At 37.2% G+C, this 18,444-nt stretch overlaps 1 protein-coding gene across 5 annotated transcripts in view; it reads right to left on the bottom strand.

Annotated features, from left to right (window-relative positions):
• Positions 1–18,444, bottom strand: part of TBC1D22A (TBC1 domain family member 22A) — a 186,786-nt gene that overhangs the window by 26,569 nt on the left and 141,773 nt on the right. For 4 of the 5 annotated variants that reach the window (XM_086610308.1, XM_086610309.1, XM_086610313.1 and 1 more), the window contains one exon: positions 16,399–16,494. In XM_086610308.1, the coding sequence (XP_086466434.1) occupies positions 16,399–16,494 (96 nt within the window). Of the gene's footprint in view, positions 1–11,579; positions 11,837–16,398; positions 16,495–18,444 lie in introns of those variants that run through there. The other variant, XM_086610310.1, reaches the window with a different exon arrangement.

The raw sequence follows: 18,444 nt of genomic DNA, 5'->3' as shown, positions 1-18,444 counted from the left end.
CTTTAGATGCAATCAGAACTACTTAACCATTCCAGCTTTTCACTTAGGTGTAATCACAAAATTGTGCCAAAACCATAACTTTAAAAGTTTAGCAAAAGTTATTTAAACAAACTTACTGACACAATGACTAGACTTGTTAGAGAGTGTCACGAGTCCTTTGTCCCTAAACAGCTTTTCTTTCCTCTCCATGTGTGATTATCTCTTAAAGATTTCGGGGGGGGAAAAAAAAGTTCCTATGAACATGATTTTGATTAGGCTACCAATTTATGAATTCCAGGACAATATTACATTTTCATAAATTTAGATTCATTGTGTTGTTTGCACACTGGTAGCATTAATGATATATGTTTTTCTAAACACTACAGATTTGCTAAAGCATTTTGCCCTGTATGTTCTGCAGTTGAACATAACAAAACTGTGGATCCTCTGTATCCTGGAAAAAACTTTATTAGTTTCGGCATTTTTTTTTAAACTTATCATCAACCTGTGTAATATCCTGATAAGGTGAAGAAACAAAAAATACACATGGGTGCCATCAGTTGTAACAATATATCTACAGTTCTGTTTTTTAAAAAAAACAAACCAACAATAAAACATGTAACCCACATTAGAAACAGCATTGTAAAATTATTTTCTGATCTCAAATGGTTGGATGGCAGCAAGTTACTTGCAATGTCTATTACACTGTTGTAAAATAACTATTATAGAATTTCATCTTTTTGTAATCACTTCTGAGTCTTTTATTGAGAAGTATAATTCAGCATAAAGTTAGGCAGTGACCAAGACAGAAACTTATAGATTTTCTCACTATAAATACAGATAAAGTAACTGAAGAAATTACTTGATATGATTGCCATAGGTCCAGTGAGTGACACTTGCATTATCTCTGCTTTGTAGTTTACTTCAACAACAGCACAATATGTTACAAAATCCAGCATCAGTTAACCACAATAACATTTTGTCCTTTCTAGATTTTCAGAATATAGAGACTTGGAGAAAAAACAAAAAGTCATAGAATCATAGAATGGTTTGGGTTGGAAGCGACCTCAAAGATCATCTAGTTCCAACTCCCCTGCCATGGTCCAAGTACTGCTCTTCACCTCAGGAAAATGTTGTTATTCATACTTAAATCTCTTATGCATGAATGCTTTAGGAACTTAATAGAACATACTGACCCGAAACCTAGAGTTTCTATAACACTGTACATAAAGAAACCTCCTTTAAAACAACAACGATTACGCTATCTTGAGTCCAGGCTAGTCTCATTCATTCCAAAAGTTGCATTTCCTATTCATTTTTGTTGCTACATCTGAGCCTATTTATTATCAGTTCATTCTGCAACGACAATCTTCAACAAAAACAACCAAGTAAGGGACATAAAGCCATATTAAACATTTTCCTGCAATTAAAATGACAACATTAATGAAAATAATAGAGAAAAAAAGCACTTCATCTAGCACAAATTGCACCAAGCAATTTCCATTAAAAAAAATGAGAATTAACTCCTGGGGCAAATAAGAAAAGCTGACCAGTGGCACTGTAAGGTTAATGGGATCAATCTAATCACATTCAAAATATGCAATTTTCAGGGAGTATAATGAAACAAAGAGTTTGGTAAACTGCAGAACCTTGCAGATATATAACACTAGGTAGTCAGCTTTTCAAGATTAAAGTGTTCGGATTCTACAGTTTTTATGGTACCCAGAGTTTGAGAAAGAAATTATTACTACATCATTGTTACTGGAATGATCTGTACAGTTCTGCATTCAGGTAACTCTCCATGTCGTCTGTTTTTTGTAATCCTTTATATTTCCTTCTTCAAGAAACTGTGATTCTGAAGAGACTGTTATGGTAGATAGTCAGAGACCAAGTAATATGTTTAGTGACTTTTTTAGTCACTATACAAATGGGTAGTGGTGCCGGGTTTACGAAGGGGCTGCAGAAACAGCCCCTGTAAGTAGCTTTGAAAAGCTTAATGTGCTGGTTTTACATGATGGGGTTTGGTAGTACAGGAGGGGCTGCAGAGATGGCTCCTGTAAGTAGCTGTGAAAAGCTTCCCGGGCTCCAAAACTGATCGGACCGACCTCTGGCCAGGTCAGACCCCTCATCCCCTCAGGCTCGGGCAGAGCTATCAGCACCTCTGCGAATGTCCTATTTAAGTTGGGGACAAAGGAGCCCAAAGCGGGGCTGGACCTACCCTGAAGAGAGAGGATGTGAGGGCTGGCCCGTAGCCTCCCGGGCGGCCAGCTGCCCATGCTGGGTTGCCGCTACCAAGGTTCATCGGGCCCAGCAGGGCTGCAGCAGAGAGAAGACTGAGACGCGAGAGAAATGGCCATGTAGAATCAAGGACAGCAAAGATGGAGCAGGAGGAGTTGTGCTGGAGACGAGATTTGCCTGCAGCCCATGGGGAGATGGCAGTGGCCCCCCCGTCCCCTGTGGAGATTAACGGTACGGCAGAGATCCAACTGCAGCCCATGGAGAACCCTACACAGGAGCAGAAATGCCTGTGCCTGAAGGAGGTCATAGAGAATGGTCTCTGTGAGCTGCTGGATGCTGACAGGCATCTGAAGTCCATGGAGAACCCCACGTCAGAGCAGGCAGCAGCTCTCTAAGAAGCCGTGACTCCATGGGGAAGAAGCCCATGCTGAAGCAATCTGATGGGTAAGGATTGCATACTGCGGGAAGGACTCATGTTGGAGAAGTCTGTGGACTGTCTCATGAGGAGGGGATTCATTGGAGCAGGGGAAAAAAGTGTAAGGAGTCCTCCTCCTTTAAGAAAGAAGCGGCAGAAACAACGTGTGATGAACTGACCTGTAACCCCTCATTCTCCATCCCTCTGTGCTGCTGGAGGAGGAGGTAGAGGCAGGAAAAAGGGAGGGGTGGGGGGAAGGTATTTTTTGAGTTCTGGCTTCTGTCTTGTTATCCTCTCTGAATGAGCCGTTAACGAATTAAATTTGCCCTCAAACTGGGTCTGTTTTGCCCGGGGCCATGGTCGGTGGGTGATCCCTCCCTGTTCTTATCCCGATCCTCAGGCCTTTTGTTACATTTTTCTCCTTTCCAGTCACCGAGGAGAGGAGTGAGCGAGGGACCTCATGGTGGCTTAGTGCCGGCTGCGCTGAACCACAACAGTAGCAATGGAAAGGTTTAAAACAAATCAATAAAATATATTAAATCAATTATTGGCAAGAGTATACATATGCATAGTATGATTTTACAGAATAACTGTAACTAAAATAAAAATGCACTCTAGAGTTCCCTCAGTTATAGTAAAGGCATAAAATTAATTACTAAACAAGAGTTAAAATTAGCATGTTCAGAAGCAGAAACTAGGCATTTTATTGTCTGTACATTTGAAAATCATCTTTCTATTACTACCACATGGATTTGTTTTCCACCAAAACCATATTGTATTCAAAGCTATAATTCAAAATTCCTTAGACTCAAATAATAATAATAACAATAATAATAATAATTATTATTATTAATAATAATAGAATTGCACACAAAGGGGGAGGGCTCAGGACTTTCTCACAGTCAAGTAGCTCTGCTCTGAAGAATGAATGCATGCTAAAGAAACATATACCTTTTATTTCTCATGAAAATATTCAGAATTTTAGAGGTATCTTTCAAGCAATACAAATTGTATAAACACTATGCTCCACAATTTTTCTCCACACAAAAGCAAGATTTGCAAGTGGAATTGTGTTTAACATTAAACTCTTTCCCTCCATTCAGCAGTCTCCACTGGATTTGCTCCTGGATGCTTAAGAGCTTCCCTCCCTCCTCCCGACTGACAATGTCTCTGCTAACAGTCAGTACAGGAAACGGTATTTGGGCTTGCAAAGAGATGTTCAAATGTTCAAGGAAGTCTTCAAAGAATTTTCAATATTTAGACCACTAAGTGTAGGCATTTAAAAGATTAATTCTAATTTCTGGCAATTACATGATTTTGTAATTAATAGAGTGAAATAAATATTTGCAGAGAGTAAGGAGAGATGAGCAGCGACTGACTCACACTCATGTCTTTCCACTGACTACAAATGCAATTTAAAGTGACTTTATTTCTAATTTAGATCTGGCTTACAGGATTGGCTTTATTTCATTAAATCTTAAGCTTAACTACATAAGATAACTCATTTCCAATCTAACTGGTCTCTGTAATGTGAATCACGTCTACATATAATATTTGTAGCGAACTACGGATCTGCTTAACATCTTTGTTTTGTTATCCAAAAGATTAATATTTGAAAAATAAGGAAGATAAATGTTAGCTAATGCTGCATATAATTGATTTAGTAAATACAAATGACTGCTAATTTTGTCATATAGTTGCTTTGTTCTTTCTGAAGATCACAGGAAAACGTTAGAGTTACAACTCGGTCCTACTAACATATGCTATTACAACCTCAGCTGCCATTTACACTAAATCTGTTGTCAAAGATTTTGTTCTGCATGAAAGAAAGGGTAGAAGTTCATGAATTGCTATATATTGCACATGAAATCCAAGTAAGAAACTGCACATTCAGTGCTCATATTCAAAACTTTTTAATTTAATCTATCTACAATTGCAACATATTCCCTGACTATCACAAAGGCACACTATTCCAAAAGTAACTTAATTTGAAAATAACGGAAGAAAAACACTGTCTAAATGCAATTTTTCAAGTAGCATGAACATTTACATGAAGGAAAAACCAGAATATTCAGGATTATAAATGACTATCTCCTCTCTTACGATTTTTTTTAATAGTAAACAAATGTAGAAGTGTTACGCACTCATACTTGCGTACAAATTATTCACTTTCCTGTATATTCATAGAATCATAGAATGGTTAGGGCTGGAAGGGACCTTCAAAGGTCATCTAGTCCAACCCCCCTGCAAGGAACAGGGATATCTCCAACTAGATCAGGTTGCTCAGGGCCTCGTCCAACCTGGCCTTGAACGTCTCCAGGGATGGAGCATCCACCACCTCTCTGGGCAACCTGTTCCAGTGTTCTACAACTCTCATGGTAAAAAATTTTTTCCTAATATCCAACCTGAATCTACCTCCCTCTATTTTAAAACCATTACCCCTTGTCCTATCACAACAGGCCCTCCTGAACAGCCTCTCCCCATCTTTCTTGTAGGCCTCCTTGAGGTACTGGAAGACCGCTATAAGGTCACCCCGGAGCCTCCTCTTCTCCAGGCTGAACAGCCCCAACTCTTTCAGCCTGTCCTCATAGGAAAGGTGCTCCAGCCCTCTTATCATCTTCGTGGCCCTCCTCTGGACTCTCTCCAACTGGTCCATGTCCTTCTTCATGTATTACTGAATATATGTATTATTATTCATGTATTATACTGAAATTTTTACAAATTACAAAATTAATGTTACATTACAAATTCACTGTTAATCATTCTGGGACAACTGTTCTTTCTGTATCATCTCAGAGAGGCATTAGTATGTTACACAGAGTTTTAAACTTACTTACTAGTAATAAAAAAGTAAGTCTAATATAGCAAATTAAGAAAAACAGTGGAGTCAAAATATGTCTCTAAATTGCTCTGGTGAGTGACATAAGATTTCTTAAGACCGTTGCCCTTCAAGCATACTCCCCACCTACTTGCAAGAAAAGGTAGCTGGCAATCACCGGAAAACAATCCCCTGTATCATCTTCCCTCTTACACATTTCCTCTAGAAACAGCCACTACAGCTTTTTCAATTATCTACCTTGCTCCCTTTCAGATGTTCTCAACTAATATACTGGAGAAGGTGGCACTTGTTATTATGTCCCAGTACCTTGACTTTCAGATTTGCCAAACTGCTGAGCAGTAAATGACTTGGTAAGAGTCATCTGACTTGAAATTACACTTAAAACAGGTTAGGGTAAAAATAGAAAGTAAGTTTCTAAATCTTCACACTGGTAATGAAGAATATAGATACAAATATTTACAAAATACTAAAATTGAGAAAATATATTTATTCTACTTTTATCAACATGAAAACCTGAAGACCCTTGTTCTGTTTCTTATAATCAAGGTTTGACCTTTCTACTTTTCATGCTGCATTCCTAAGAAGAGAAGTCCTACTGATATAGTATGCTGGCCCTGTAGTGCTAGTCTCCTTCAGCAGTGAGTTTTGACAATCTTATTTCTGTACAAATGATTTTTTAAAAACCAATATTATCTACAATAGAAGATGAGTATGTTAAAAACTAGACAGATCTCACAAGCTACATCATGGCTGTAGTACTTAGGTATTTACCTCTTTCCATAAAGAGTTAAATCTACCACCCAAGGACTCTTCTATTTTTGATAAATTGCTTTAGTAAGGCTTAGTTTTCACTGACTCCAGTGATTTATCTGATAGTATTAGACTGGTTCATAGCTCAGAGTAATTTCTGAGTTTCAGCAGCAAATATATATATTCAAGCTAGCTGCAACTCAACATCATTGTACTGTAACTTCAATTTCACTATGTGCAACTGTTCCAAATATTTTGAGGAGTAACTATGACTTCTGGGAGAGGGAGCTAGATTGAAAGCGGGCAATAGAAACAGAGGCGCAGCTTTCAAATTCAGATACAAAACTCAAAACTCATTGGAGGTAAGTTAAATACTATTTTTAAAACATGAACTCTCAGCCTATAAACTCAAGCAAAATAAAGACAAAGAGGTGAATTTAGGTTTAAAAATATGCACATTTCTAGTTGAATGAAAAATAAATCAAAAGTGGGTTTTTGTTTGTTTGCTGAGGTGGATTTTTTATGATTTCTATTCTTAGCTTTTCACATTTAAAGTCAAGCTTTTGAGGAAAAACAACATAAAGAAATAAAATAGAAAAAACAGGTCTACAGTCTCATCAGAAGAAAAAGGATCACAGAAAGTCACAATAAAATTTCAGAAACAAAAAGGGTAGTGTTAGGAGTTTTATCTCCTTTTCTTTCTTCTTAAACCATTTTTAGTGTACTACATACACTAGTCAAAATCTTCCAGTAACTTTTTAGACAGACTCCTCCTGGTACAAGGCAAGCATCACTAGTTTCTCAAAGTTAAAAGAAGGATGATGTACAGTCTATCCGCTATGTTTTAAAAGTTTTGTCATAAGGGATGTCATGCAGAGGGACCTTGACAGGCTTGAGAGGTGGGCCTGTGTGAACCTCATGAAGTTCAACAAGGCCCAGTGCAAGGTCCTTAGGTTGGGGCAATACCAAGCACAAATACAGGCTGGGCAGAGAATGGATTGAGAGCAGCCCTGAGGAGAAAGACTTGGGAGTGTTGGCGGATGAGAAGCTGAAGCATCTCTCTTATGAAGAAAGGCTGAGAGAGTTGAGGTTTTTCAGCCTGGAGAAGAGAAGGCTCTGGGGAGACCTTCTAGCAGCCTTCCAGTACCTAAAGCGGGCCTAGGAGAAAGCTGGAGAGGGCCTTTTTCCAGGGGTGTGTAGTGATAGGACAAGGGCTTTAAACTGAAAGAAGGCAGATCTAAGGAAGAAATTCTTCACTCCGGGGATGGTGAGGCACTGGAACAAGTTGCCCAGAGAAGTTGTAGATGCCCCATTGCTGGAAGGGTTCAAGGTCAGGTCGGATGGGGCTTTGACTAACCTGGTCTAGTGGAAAGTGTCCCTGTCCATGGCAGGGAGGTTGGAACTAGATGATCTTTAAAGTCCTTTCCAACCCAAACCCTTCTCTGATTCTATGATAATTTTTGTGAGATCAAACTTGTATTTCTAATATTGCATGATAAAATGTTTCTGCATTTAATTTGTGATATACTCACATATGGAGAGCAATTCAAGACACTAATGATAATCAAAAGATGCCGAACTTTTTGACTAAGTTGAGTAGGCTTGTTAACAGATCGGTTAAATTGAGACTGTAATACTTGAAGTTGGGACCAATTAGATACTCCATGATTTTTTCCTGTAAGACTCTATTTAGGTACAACTTTTATCAGTCACCTCATTCTCTGTTGATTAAGCTTTTTGCATGCAAAAATAATGCCAGCAATTTTATTATTGTAGGTTGGCTCTTCTGAATATAAAGGATTCAACAGTGCTAACTCCCAGTCGTCTACTACCGGTGCTCAGAGATTAAGGAGCAGCCTCTTTAGATTGCCAGTCATGATGTTCAAAGTCTAAAACAGCAGAGCTTCCACTTTCTTGCAATACATGACAATATATTGAATGTCTTCCAAAAGTGCTCATGGCAGGGAATGAAATCACAGCAATGATAGCAGTCAGGCTCTTTAAAGTTAGAAAGATTTCCATGTTCACAGTCTTTAACTCTTTAGAGGTTTTGGTACATTCACAGAAAAGACCCTGTTAGTTTCCATACATGGAAGAGTGAGGGCACGTGTCGTGGTTTTAGGCTGATCCAGCAACTAAAACTCACACAGTCTCTCCTTCTCCAATAAAGTAGAGAGGAGAGAAAAAAAAAAAAAAACAAAAGGACTGAGGGTTGAGGCAAGAACAGAGGGAGCACTCACCAACCATGGTCCTGGGCAAAACAGGCAGCGCTTTTCTCAAAGCAAAACAGTTTATTAATGATTACTTAGAAGGACAAAGGGAAATAAAAACCGATTACTTGAGAGGACAGAAAGAAACAAAACCAGATCTTAAAACCGACACCTCCCCCCCCACCTTCCTTTTCCTCCCGGCTCTACCTCCTCCCCCCAGCAGCACAGGGGGCAGGGACTGGGGGAGTGCAGGTCAGTTCATTCCGTGCTGTTACTGCTGCTTCTTTCTTAAAGGAGAAGGAGTCCTTACACCCTTTTCCCCTGCTCCAATGGATCCCCTACCCACGAGGAAAAATCCACAAATTTCTCCAACGTGAGTCCAGCCCACTGGAAACAATCCTTCCCCACAGATTGCTCCGGTGTGGGCTATACCACAGTCTCGGGTACTTAGGGAGCTGTAGCCACTCGCTCCGGCGTGGGTCGTCACGAAGACTCCAGATGCCTTTCTGCCTTGCCGTGCCCCCAACACGACCATCCTCGGGCTCAGGCATCTTCTCCCCACGGGCTGCGAGTGGGTCGCTGCTCCACCGAGGCCGTCCTGGTTGCAGGGGGGCAGCCTGCTATCTCACCATCAGCCGCAGGGGAAACTCGGCTCCGGCACACCTCCTCCCGCTCCATCCTCACTGACCTGCTGTCGATGCGGCTGTTTCTCTCAGATCTCAGTCCTCTCCAGGTGAACTCAGCCCAGTGGGCACCCTGGGAGTGGGGTGCCCCCGAGTTCCCCAGCTGGCTCCGCCGCCGCCATCCTCCGTGGGCAGCGCCGGCCCGACGCAGGCAGCCGCCCGGCCGGGAGCCAGGGAGCGGGGGCAGTGCCCTCCTCCCTTCTCTGGTCGATCCTGGGCGAAGCACCTTTTCCGGTTCCCTTGTCCTGACTTAAATAGGGCAATTCGCAGAGGCGCCCTATTGGCTCAACCCCGAGGGGGATGGCAGTCTGATCCGGTGGCCAGAACTAAGCCTAACCCGGATCCAAAACCGGGGAGGTCGCAGGGAGCAAAATCCCTCTCCTGCCACCAGAACCACCCCCCCCTCCACATCAAACCATGACAGCACGGGATCCAGAACCACAAAATCATCTAATCACAGAGATTACAGAGAAGAGGGGTAAACACTCCGCTGTTCAGAAAATTTATCTGTTCCAAAACATTACTTTTTTTATTTAATTGTAAAACATTTGTTTTTACTGCAGTAGCAATGGGAACTAAATTTCCAGCACAGTACACATCAAGAAGCAAAATTAAAAATATATTTATTAGCTATGCCTCATATCATATCAAGTGCTAAGTCCTGTAATTTAATGTAGAAAAAGTAACTATTTAAAAACTCACATAATAAAATAGGAACAAGAGCACAAAAGATCAAGGAAATCAGTATTCCTGTCGTTGAGCATAAATAAATAGTATAAAATCACATTTCTGATATATGACATGTTTCTATAGCAGATAATCCATAGGAAGGAAATTCATATTTAACTTTTTTAGCTAAAGCCTGTTACTTATGCAGACAGCAGTATGAATCAAATTTGTTTACAAAGCATCTTGCTATTCAGTCACCTCTGTAACCACCTACTAATTCCACTTTTAGGGTACAAAGTTACATTATTTATCTTGCGTTGCTGTAGCAAATAGACACTGACAGGTGTATAGAATCAGATTTGTCTTCAAAACCTCTTTCAAGTGATTTTAGCTCACATACAAGAATTTACTTTAAAAAAATGTTAGTTCATGTGAGAAGTGAAATAAAAAATATACCTGCAATAAATGTAACAGTCCACAAGCTGATAAATGCAAGTTACAGACTCCTTTGTGCTTGTACACAAAGTCTGTAATACTGTAATGCAGAATATTGGCAGACAAGTCCAAGAATGAAATAGAGAGACAAAATGTTCATCACCTATATGCTCCCAGAAAACATTTCTAGGGAAGGAAGACAACTATTTTCAATAGCTCTGTTTTTATACGGTTCTGATTATTTCAGGCTTTCACATTGAGTATTAATATCATTTAATATAGGTGTGAAATCCTCTGCAAGAAAGATAATCTGCTTTTTTTTAAAAAAAAAAATAGACCTGAAGTAACACTAGCCAGTAACCTTTAAATTCCAAGGGTTCACTTATAAAAATAGAACATTATTCCTCTATTTCCGGGAATAACATAAAGCTTCAGGAACTTTGGAATCTAATAGGCAGTAAACAGACCACAGGTAGAAACAATTGCCTTCACACCCCAAAAATGCTGGTGAATGTGAGGGAAAAGACCAAAAGGGCAAGCTCACATGCTAAATGGGACTTGAAATATCAGTAGTGTATTCCGACCATAAATCAGAAGATATTAACCTGGGCCTTCTCTACTCATATTTGAAAAAAGGGGGCAAAGTATTCAAGTGAGCTGAGATTTAGCAAGAGCAGTAGGTAGTAGTGAACTTTCTAACCTTGCACTGGTTCTCATTAAGTGATTATTAAAGAGGGAAGGAAAGGCAAAACAAACCAAAGGTGCTGACAGTGCTCACTCCATCGATCAGCTAAAGATGCACTTCAAAGTCACTCTGCACCTGACTTTGAAATGCAGTCACTGTGAAATGTTTCACTACCCTCTGAAATAGGCATCCATCTTAAAACTAACATATACAAAGCCAAAGATTTAATCTAAGAATAAATCTGAAAACAACTTCATAAGGCATAAATATTTACATAAGCACTAATGATAACCTTAATTTCATTAAAATGTTATTGATCATATTATGTAGGAAGATGGTGGTTCACATTATCATTTGAACTAACATTAGCTTGTAATACTTCACCGTAATGAAACATTTCTAAAAAAACGAGAGCATTTATCTAAATTTTAAGACAGACGATTGTGCGCACATTCATCTTGGTCATGAGGTCAATAAGGCTTACTCTCTAGTATTTGTATAAAATAATGATTAAAGAATCATTATTTTAAAGAGTATATAAATCAGAATATAAAGCACAGTCACTACCCTGAAGACTTTATGGCTCAAGTATAAAACAAGAGAGAACAAATTCACAGAAAAGTAAAAAGAAGCAACATAAAACTAGTCAACGTGACTGTAGGTGCTATTAACAGACTCCAGCCTACCTGTCAAATCTATTCTGGGAATGGCAGAGAAACAGAACTTACAGAAGGATTTAGAAGAAAGTAACTGAGTATCTGCATTAAGTGCTCCATTTAAGCAAGACGGTCAACCTGGGAGATAGCACATATACTTTCTTGCAGGCTCAAGTATGTGATGAGGCTGTCATCACGGGCTGATAAACTGGCAGTCAGCATCTCAACACTGAATATGAGATGACATGTCAGGTGTCGGTATTAGTCCATTAAAGGCCTTGGAAGAGAAAGCGTCTTAAGTTTTCCTTGGTGCTATAAAGGAAAGGCAGCTAAAGGAGATGCAGAGCAAGAAAAAATGATGGACTGAAAAATGATCTTTACAGCTTCTTTGCAGTCTGGGTGAATATAAATGAAGCAAAACCACATTTGTCAAAGCCAAAGAAAAGGACATTGCTGTAATAAAGATGTAGGTTGATGACAGCATGGGTGAAAATGGCTGTCAGACAGGCAGAAAAGCCTGTATCTTGGAATCATGAAGAAGAAAAAAATCTGCAAGATAGATTCCTTACCACAACATATTGAATATATTTTTATAGCTCAGCTATGTCAACAAAATGATAACTTACTTAAATGGAAAATTTAGACTAAATTTCTAACATCTAACAGTTAAACCAGTATCAGACCAACACTATTATTAGCTTATATTCAGTTTGACAGCTGAATCTAGTCTCTGAAGTTCTGTTTCCTTACAAATCTTTCAGATATCCTGTATATAACATCATTAAACTGAGTCATATTTTCTATTAATATTTTAATTTTAAATATGATCAAAATAAAGCTTGACTATTTTATCACTTAACAGCATCAACCATTCACATCTCAAGAATTCAGGAGAATTTTGGAAGTATTGCTGCAGTTAGGAAAATGAATAACAATAAGTCAAAGTCCAAGACATAAAGATGAATAGAAAGGTTCATTCATTATTTCATTACTTGCATCTTTAATGACTTAAGCTTAGATAGTAGAAATTAAATGAATTGCACATTTTGCATTCACAAGTCATATTTTATCACATTAAAAAAAATGTATTTTTATCTATACTAAACACTACGTTTTTTTTTCTCTCTTTTTTTAAACTGACACTAGTATGGAACCAGTGAATTAACACTGAACATTTATATCATCAATAGAAATATCATAAGCCAACAATGACCCATTTGATCCTATAAAACATCACATTGGTTAAAATGGAAAATCTGAGCCAGGATTGAAAGGTCTTCCATTACTGTCTGCCAATTTAAAGTAAGAACTGCTGATCTGAAGTATGAATAGAGCTACAGAGCCACCCAAACAAGCTTTCTGTACCTCAGTTTGTAGAGCACCCTATGTATGTAAAGTGGACTAGAAGCAAGTACCATGAGAAAATAAGAAGCTCTGACTATAACTAAAACACTATCATTCTTTTCAGTAGTATTAACCTTTGTACTACACATCAGCATGAAATATATAAAATGTTTGTCTGAAAACATATTGCTATAGTTTCCCTGCTATTAAATACTCATACTGGGAAAATTCAAAATTGCATGTAATAGTTTTTGCCCTCAATACATAGCATTGCATAGCTCACTGCATTACATAGCAAACTTCAAAATGGGATCAAACCTTACTAGAAAGGTTACTAATACCTTTATTGAGCAGGATAAAACGTTAACAACTATAAACTCCCAGTAAAACAAAAAAGTTTGACATTTTTCCCCTCCCTGGCTTCCTACAATCAATTCTCTTGGGACACTGCAGTTTGAAATATCTGTCCTTCGTTTGCCACTGTACTGTATTTTACAGTAGTCAGACAGGAACGATTTATAAGGACATGGACAAGTGGCATGGAATAATCTGTGGAAAGTCCAGAGGTGCCAGTTTTCATAAAGTAGAGACATGGAACAAATTCTAGAAATAATGTCATAAATTTCTCTAGATTTATATACAAAGCATCACCTTTCTCCTCACTTATCTATTGCCAAAACGTATACTAATCTGCAAATCTCATGTTACAGAGGAGGTCTACAATGATATCTTATCAAATAGATGGCAGTAAGATCAATAACTTGTCCATATGCATTAGAATGAACACAATTTCTGTCACAAATTGATTATAATCTTACAGTGAGAAAATTAATCTGTTCTTTCAAACATGAAAAATATGGGACTAGCATCAACACAGTTTTATGTGATTCAGTTACAAGTTTACATATACATGATTATTTATATATAATATATACTATATATGTATTTTATTATATCAACATCTGGAGGCCTGAACTGGTTTCTTCTTCTATTTAGCTTATGAAAATGCAATGCCTTTGATATAATAATATTTAATTCTACAAATCACAAATGTAAACCAAGTAACGAGTAGTTTTTAGGTTTTATCACTCTAGTATTAGTCCAGTCAGCCTAACTCTGTTCATTGCAAAGCTTCTTTCTCTGCTACACAACAATACAAAAAAAAACCCAAAACCAAACATCAAAAAACCCAAATCAAAATAAAACAAGAACCACACACACATGCTGTCTGTAATAAGGAACTACTACCATGCACAGCTGAACATTTGGTATATAAGTCCATTAATCTGTCCATATGAGGAAAAGTAAACACCACATACTTTTACTCATTGCTTAGGTTGCAAGAAGACATACTTATGACAATGTAAGATTATTTCCCGTCATTGTCCAGTCTGTAACATTGCTGATAATAAAAAAGTATTGCAAAACTAAGTCCTTTAAAATTGGCCTTTCAAAAGCTGCTTAATGTCTCATCTGGCATATCACCACATCTGATGTTCTGGGGAAATTATTCTGCCTTAAAATTCCTGTGAAGTTTTTAATTCTACTGAAAGAGGTCAAATAGATATGTAAAAGAAAAGTGTGGGTTTTCACAGCTAGTACTAAAAAACTGGACCCTCCGACTGACAATTAGGAAAGACTTGCCTTACCTATGTCATATGAAGAAAAAACAAATACAATGCACACTATGTTCAAGAGAAATGACTGAATGTATGTTTTGATGATTCTTGATGTAGTCTACAGAACACAAAACTTCAGTACAAAATGTACTATGACTTCTGAATAACGTGAATTTAATGCAATCAGAGTACTCCAATAGCACATACTGAACTTCCCAATTTTCCAGGTAGTTTAAATGTCTATTACTTGAGCAACTACTTTGAAGACTCGGCAATGGTCTACAGCTATTACTAACAAAGCGGATGAATAATGGTTTTTATTCTTGCCTGTGGGCGAGAAGTATCATTTGGAGAATTGATAACACTTTAGTTTAGTCATTTTAAAAGGTCAAGTTACACAATAAAGAAGGCCAAGCCTCTTAGTGATAACATATGATAGGGATAAAACTAGCACTAGTCTACAGATCCTCAAAATTACTAATTGCGTTTCTATGTTGGAAGTGAGCTAAAGCACTCTGATTAATGTATTCGAGTGTTTTCCTGATTTAAGTACTTTATAGTCTCGTTTACATAGCCTATAAAGAAAGTAAACCGTAAAGAAATACCTGAATTATTAAATAAGTAAACAAATCTGAACATATGCAAGGAGAACAAAACAGATCTTCATAGTACTATACCCTGGGATTACTACTTACTTTAAACATAGTTGTAATAGATTCATTAGAGAGGGGAAAATCATGAACTCTGGTGCAGGAAATCAACAGGAAAAATTCAATAGGAAGGATTAACAGTGAACGATAGTAGCTGAGAGGAATAGCCGTCAACATTAAAGTTGTTTTTGGCAAAGTACCATAAATTGAGAAAATCTGACAGTGTTAGCAGGTAGTATAAATTAAAGTTGTTATGTTGTGCCCTTAGGCATTTATTTATTGCAAAGACAGGCAATGACAGTTAAAGCGCTCCGAATAAATTGTTTTATGAAGAAAGATAAAATAGATTGAAGTGATACAGAAATATACACAATAGTTCATTTGTACAGGGCAACAGAGTTCAGTCAGATGGAGAGAAAATAAGCTGGTAACGGGCCATTTCCCCAGGGCAGGCAACAGTGGGGGCTTTGCAGCATGGTTTGTTTACAGTCAGCCTGTAAACAGGACTTTAATGCCTTTCAGGCATCACACATGTATCCTAGGGTAAAACTCAATATAAAATATTTCCATGAAAGTGAACTGTCACCAGTTCACAAATATAACTGAACTTCTACAGGGGTACGCAAATGATTTGCCTAATTACCATATTCAAACCCCATTCCAGCCAACTCCCTGATATACTCTTTGCTGGAAAAATGTAAGGTTTTGAAAAGTAGGGACCCAAAGTAAATACTCTTACAGTCCTTTGATTTCCTACTGAAAAACAAACTCCTTATTTTAAAAGGCTGCTTGCCTACCTTTTTTGAAAGAATGAACATCACCTTGTTAGAGTGTGCTGTTATATTATATAGATGAGAAATTATAAATAAATAACTCCAGTGATGCATTTAAGATTTAAAAACCCCCACAGTTACCTTTTAAGAAAATCTCTTTGTGAAATACCAAGGCTCTACTTGTAACAGCATCTCCAGAAATCACCTTCTCCAAGTCTGTCTCAGTTAAAACAGCATTTTTTTTCCAGAGTGGACAAAGTAAATTCATCTCCTACTGCTTTATAGTCCATCACTTCAGGTCTAACGGTTTTGGAGCAACTCTAACAAACAGTCAGACACTGTCAGTCGTGCTGCAACTGCTACTGTTCTGTCATAAATTCATCCTCAAGTAACGCTAGGAAGCTAAATTTAATAAATATCACCCTGTGTTTGAAAAATATCCCCTTCACTTACTTGAAAATCTTTCTCTTCCAGGATCTCCTTCCTCCATCTGACAAGGAAGGCAGCACAAACGTACAAGTGGAAGTGAGAAAAACCCTCTGGTTCAGACTAGAAAAAACAAAAATATATCATTTTTTCAATATACAAATAATACTTTTAATCACCGTATAACCCCAAGTGCATTTTTATGGCATTCCCTACTAACTACAACTGTCAGCTAAATCTCTCTCTCTCCGGATCACAAAAATGCTTGCACTTCACATATGCCAAATCTATCCATAGCTGTTATTTGTAATGGGAATTAAGGTGAGGTATGCATATATTTCTCATATTTAAATTCATTCTTTACAGATGTGTTTTCCATTTCTGATATTATCCATTAGCTTATATCCATCATGAAATACTGTACAGTCTAGCTCAACATTGTGGTGTGAACATATGCTTCATCTCCGTTATTAAGAGCAAACTCTACTACTACCAGTAGGTTTTTTGGTAATAAATTCTGCTATAGGAAATTACTAAGCATTTTAAAAATATACAACTCGGTCTATATTTGACTGAATTGGTGGTTTCTACTAAAGGAAAAAAAAATCTCATCAGAACACAAAACATTTACAACCCAGATTTGTATTCAGATCTAGAGCTTTCTGTTGTAGTTCAAGTCAGCAGATTCAGTTGCTTTATAAAACTCCCCCTAGAAATCAGGATTTTATAAGAATACCTAAGAGTTTAGAAAAATGTGTGATCCTGCTTTCAAAAGACTTCACTAAGTTTTCTTGTATAACCAAATTAATCTTAGATTTTATTTTCTACACCACTGAGAACTGAAAAAATAATTATCATATTTAATTATCAATGTGATGACTGTGAACTAATGCTACATAAAATCTCATTAAAATAACATTTAAAAGTAACAATTATAAAATTAAGCCACATAATTTGACAAAAGCAGGGATACTTAAATGCTGATATCTAAATAAGATCTAATTGTAGTGCTTTAAAAGTATAGCAATTTTTTTTTCATATTCTCTACTGGTCATTTCAAAACTTCAGTTTGCTCTTCAGAAAAATACAGTGTTCTGCTCAAGTAAAGCGAGCTGGAACAACTTACGTAAAACGTAACATAATAAAATATCTATTTTTATTGCTATTTAACCTAGAAGAGCATGATATTTAATAACATTTGAAACAGTGCAATAAAGTAAAATCACTACTATCACAAGCAAAGAAGGAAAAATATTCCCGTCCTCCTCCTTTTCCTTCTCCTCTACCCTTGACTGATAGAAGTGCACAGTGTACTACAAGGGGTTGGTACAAACACCATGTTAGCAGCTACAGAAACTATAGATTATCCCATCCACCAACTGAAAATAGAAAAAGAAAGATTCTGATTATAAAAACTGAAAATAGGAAAAGGAAGATTCTGATTATAAAATCCTGTGATATTTTCCCACTCTAAGAAAACACTCTACTTGAATAATATCACAGAATCACAGAATGTTAGGGATTGGAAGGGACCTCAAAGAACCATCTAGTCCAATCGCCTAGTATGACTTGAATAACATTGTAAAATCCCAGGATAGACAAAACACACGGTAATTTTAACTAGACCTCTCTCTAGAATTTATCTTAAACAGAAAAATCAAAGTAAAGTCCAATTTACAATATTAAAGTTAAAGTTTTACAGAACCATCTACTCACTATCATCCTCCTGAAAAATCCCTGTCTTCTACGTTAGTGTTGGCATTTCTCTTGGGAAGTTAACATATATAAAAGTAAGACATACTTGTAAGCAAAGTGCGGCTACCACTTACCGTATCAGATACTACTGTGGCAATATTTAAATAATCAAACACAACTCAAAAAATGCAGAAAGTCAATTCTTAGAAAACAATCTTCTTCCTACTTTATTCTGTAAATAAATTTACAGAACATGCAGCATTTTTTAAAATTCTTTGATAATATTTTATAACATTTTCTTCTCTAAAATGAGATAAAATAATTAAAACCTTTTAAAATTAAGTATAGAAACAGTAATTATGGTCTATTTTTTCTCAG

Source organism: Tauraco erythrolophus, chromosome 4, assembly GCF_009769465.1.
Source record: "Tauraco erythrolophus isolate bTauEry1 chromosome 4, bTauEry1.pri, whole genome shotgun sequence".
Lineage (NCBI taxonomy): Eukaryota > Metazoa > Chordata > Aves > Musophagiformes > Musophagidae > Tauraco > Tauraco erythrolophus.
Note: the sequence above shows the minus strand (reverse complement) of the source record. Positions and strands in the feature narration are given on the sequence as shown.